Source organism: Rattus norvegicus, chromosome 15 (genome assembly GCF_036323735.1).
Source record: "Rattus norvegicus strain BN/NHsdMcwi chromosome 15, GRCr8, whole genome shotgun sequence".
Taxonomy (NCBI): domain Eukaryota; kingdom Metazoa; phylum Chordata; class Mammalia; order Rodentia; family Muridae; genus Rattus; species Rattus norvegicus.
Genome location: NC_086033.1, coordinates 30,572,606 through 30,576,245, shown reverse-complemented (window position 1 = coordinate 30,576,245; position 3,640 = coordinate 30,572,606). Strand labels below are relative to the sequence as shown.

At 43.2% G+C, this 3,640-nt stretch overlaps 1 gene segment (V, D, J or C); it reads right to left on the bottom strand.

Moving 5' to 3' along the window:
- Positions 1 to 554: 554 nt before the first annotated feature.
- Positions 555 to 1,073, bottom strand: LOC134482059 (T cell receptor alpha variable 22-like). The segment is given in 2 exon segments: positions 555 to 850; positions 1,022 to 1,073. Coding segments are annotated over 2 exon segments (348 nt in total).
- Between the last annotated feature and the right edge of the window lie 2,567 nt (positions 1,074 to 3,640).

Here is a 3,640-nt window from a genome sequence, read left to right as displayed (position 1 = left end):
ATGTCTTGATTAAATAATAAGATTAGTTTACTCTGCTTTCCTACAGCTTAATTTATTAGATCTAAATATTAACAATTTTATCAACTTCATATTTGACAAATTATCTGGAAGTTTGGGCAGATGCACTCTAAACAAAGGACAGAAACAATGTTTTCTGTTTCTGATCAAAGGAAATGACCCAAATGATTGGGCCTCGTGCAGAGTCATCCATGCCGGGGTTGTAGCTGCACACTCAGCTGCTGTTTGGAGTATATATGAGAGTGGGGTTATTTTGTGACGTTAGCACAAGCATTTAGTAAAACGGAGTGTGTATTTTAATGTTGCGGGCTGATGATGATTCTGAGCATTGGACATACAAGCAGTCAGTGTCTCGTAAGTCTGAATTTAGGTAAATCTAAGTGTGAACTTCTGCAAAGATGTTATGTTTCCTCACATCTTCTCTGTAATTGGTGGAGATCTGATAAGGCCACAGCTGTGCGAAGCCTTTTACAGAGTCTTCCAGGGCAGGGGTTGTAGCTGCACACCCAGCTGCAGTTTGGAGCCAGGCTGCAGGCTTACTGGGAGCACTGTGCATAAGCAGCACAGAAGTAGGTGCCTGAGTCCTCCAGCTGGGCATCACTGATGTGCAGGGTGCTGTAGCGCTCCTTAGAATCGAATGTTGACTTTAACCTCCCGTTCTCCTTTGTTCCTGGAGCCAGGTAGAACAGGTTGATGAGGCTGCCCCTGGGATCCTGTAGGAACCACTGCACAGTTGTCATGGCAATAGAAAAATTGCATCTCAGAGAAGAATTGGTTCCCTCATGTAGACTCAAGAATGATGGACTCTGCTCCACATTATTTCCTCTCACCCCTGTTAGAAACAGAAAAAGAAATCAGAATGGGGAGAGGTATCTACCCATATCAATACCCCATGAAACACCCATGAGGAAGAATGCACAGGAGATTTTCATCTACTTTCTCCCTCTCCACCACCGACATTTCTGGAGAATCCCTAATAGGAACTTAGCTTAGCACAACTCACAGCAAATCTGCACCCACAGAATCCCCAGCACAGCTCTCAGGTTCCTCTCCATGGCCCTGTCCACTTGCTGGGATGTCTTCTCTCCAGCTCTGAAGGGGGTCAGTCTTGTGTCCAGACAACTTGTGCTCACAGACTACAGGTTCTCTCTGAGTCACTGAGCTCCCTCATTCATCTGAACGAGGAACTCCACCCACCTGCACCTCATGACTCTGCACTGTCATTGCTCCAGGACTGTGGAGGACATTGATGTAGAGCCCAGGACACTGTGTTTCTAATGTAACACGTAATATGAGAGAGTTTGAGGGAAATGTATGAGGAACGGGAACACATTAATGATGAATGCCAATAGGAAAACCAATGGCTCAGTGTGTAAAGCGGAGCCTTTAGAGTCCTAGCGAGACTGTTTGACCTTTTCTGGCCTAATGGTTTTTACACACTGTATTCTGATCATTCTCTTCCCTTCTGTATCACCTCCAAATCTTTCCCAACTCCTCAAGTCCAGCCCTTTCTTTTCCTCTCTCTTTAGAAAGCAAACACTTAAACAAACAGCCCTCAAACAGAAGTAAATGAAAATTAACAAAGAGGAAATGTGCGCGCGCACGCGCACACACACACACACACACACACACACACACACACACACACACCACAAGACAGGAAACTATAAAATACGGACGAAGGACCATTAAAACAAAACATGTTCAAACTAAGTGATAAGGCATTGTGTGCTGGCCATCTTCTGCTGTGTGGTCAATAGAAAAGACATACACAAGGAAGTCCTGGCAGGACTCTTAAATTACACAATCAGGCAAATCAGCATATAATCTACTACACCGAATAAAAAGAATATCTTGCAATTAAGATCATCAGCACAGTTTTGTTGGTTATAGGAAGAACAAGACATGCCCTGTTTCAGCCCTGGTTTCTTTGCTGTCTCTGGACGTCTGCTCTGCTGTTCTGCTGGGTTCTGCAGGGAAGCACAGCTAAGGACGCCGGCTCAGGTTCAGGGAGGCTCGCTCCCTTCTAGTTTCCATACCTTATATCTTCTAGTTTTCCTTTTTAAAAAAGCAATTATTTTTTCTTTCCAGTTTAGAATATAACACACACACACACACACACACACACACACACACACACACACCACAGTATGTTATTTTATGGAATTATAGATGAAATTCTAAGATACAGAAAAAACAGTGATAAAAGTTGCTCTTGTGTGTCCATCCTCAGGGAGACTCTGTTTTGTTTACATCTCATCAGAGAATTGTTCTTTAAAGAGATTTATACACATATGAGATCCAGTGAACCAGCTCTGGATATCTGTGGTTCTATTAAGTGACAAGGAGCTAAGGGTCTGTATATCTCTGAACCATCACCACTATTCCTTGCTTTGTGAGTGGATTGACTTATGTACTGTATCTCAGCTCAGCCCTTCAGACCTCTGGGCATCTTAAGAATCAGTAATTTCTAGGAACCCTGCAGTGCCCCCTAGTGGACTGACACCACCAACAAATGTGACTTCAGGCCATCTCCACAAGCCTCATTAAACCAGCCCTTTACTTCCTGGTGAAGGAAATGCCAATGGTCAGAAGACAAGAGTGTCTAGATGGAGTTCTCCATAGAAGAAACAAAAATGGCTTTAAAAATCTCAAAATTGCTCATTATCCTTAGTAATTAGGAGAACACAATTTAAAACAACTTTGTGATTTCAACTTACACCAGTTAGAACGTCTAAATTAAAACAACTGACAACAAATGCTGAGGTGGGTGTTGGGAGAAAGGAACCCACATTCATTGTGAGGGAACTTGAAAATTTGTGGAGCTGCTCTGGATCCTGTGGAAAATCTTCAAAAACCTAAAGACAGATGTAGCATACGATCCATCTATTCTACCTCAGTGTGCGTCCAAAGAACTCTCCATCCTGCCTCACAGATTCCTGCTTTTGTTCATCGCTGCTCCACTCACAGGAAGTAGGAAATAGAAACAGCCTAATGTCCTCCTCCTGGTGAGTGCAGAATGAAAATGTGGCACTTATAAGCTCTGGAGTATTTTTCAGTGTAAAGAAAAACATCGCCACAAATTTTGCAGACGGAACTAGAAATGATAATTTCAAATGAATTGACTGAGACCCAGAGAAACAAAGACCACACATTCCGACACTGAGCTGACTGCAGTGGAAATTGCAGAGACTCCCAGCTCTACATTTTCAGATGGACAGATAGAACCTGGAGTAACCACAGAGGCCAGAAAGGTACAAAGGGGAACACGGGGTTGGGGAGAAGCACCAGAGAAAGTAAGGGCAAGATAAGCATAAGTTAATGGGAACAATAGGAAAGAAGAACAGAGGTAGCTGGGAAGGGATGGGAGGTCAGCACAGAAAATGGGGTGCATGTACACAAATGAGTATTACTCAGTTTTCAAAACAATGACATCATGAAACTTGCAGGAAAGTAGACGGAGCAAGAAAAACAATCATTCGCACTGAGGCAGTCCAGACTCAGGAAGACAAACACAGTGTGGACTCACTTATAAGTGGACATTAGCCATGAAGTGAAGAAGAATCATGCTACAATCCACAGACACAATAAGGCTAAGTAACAAGGAGGATGAATGGGGGAG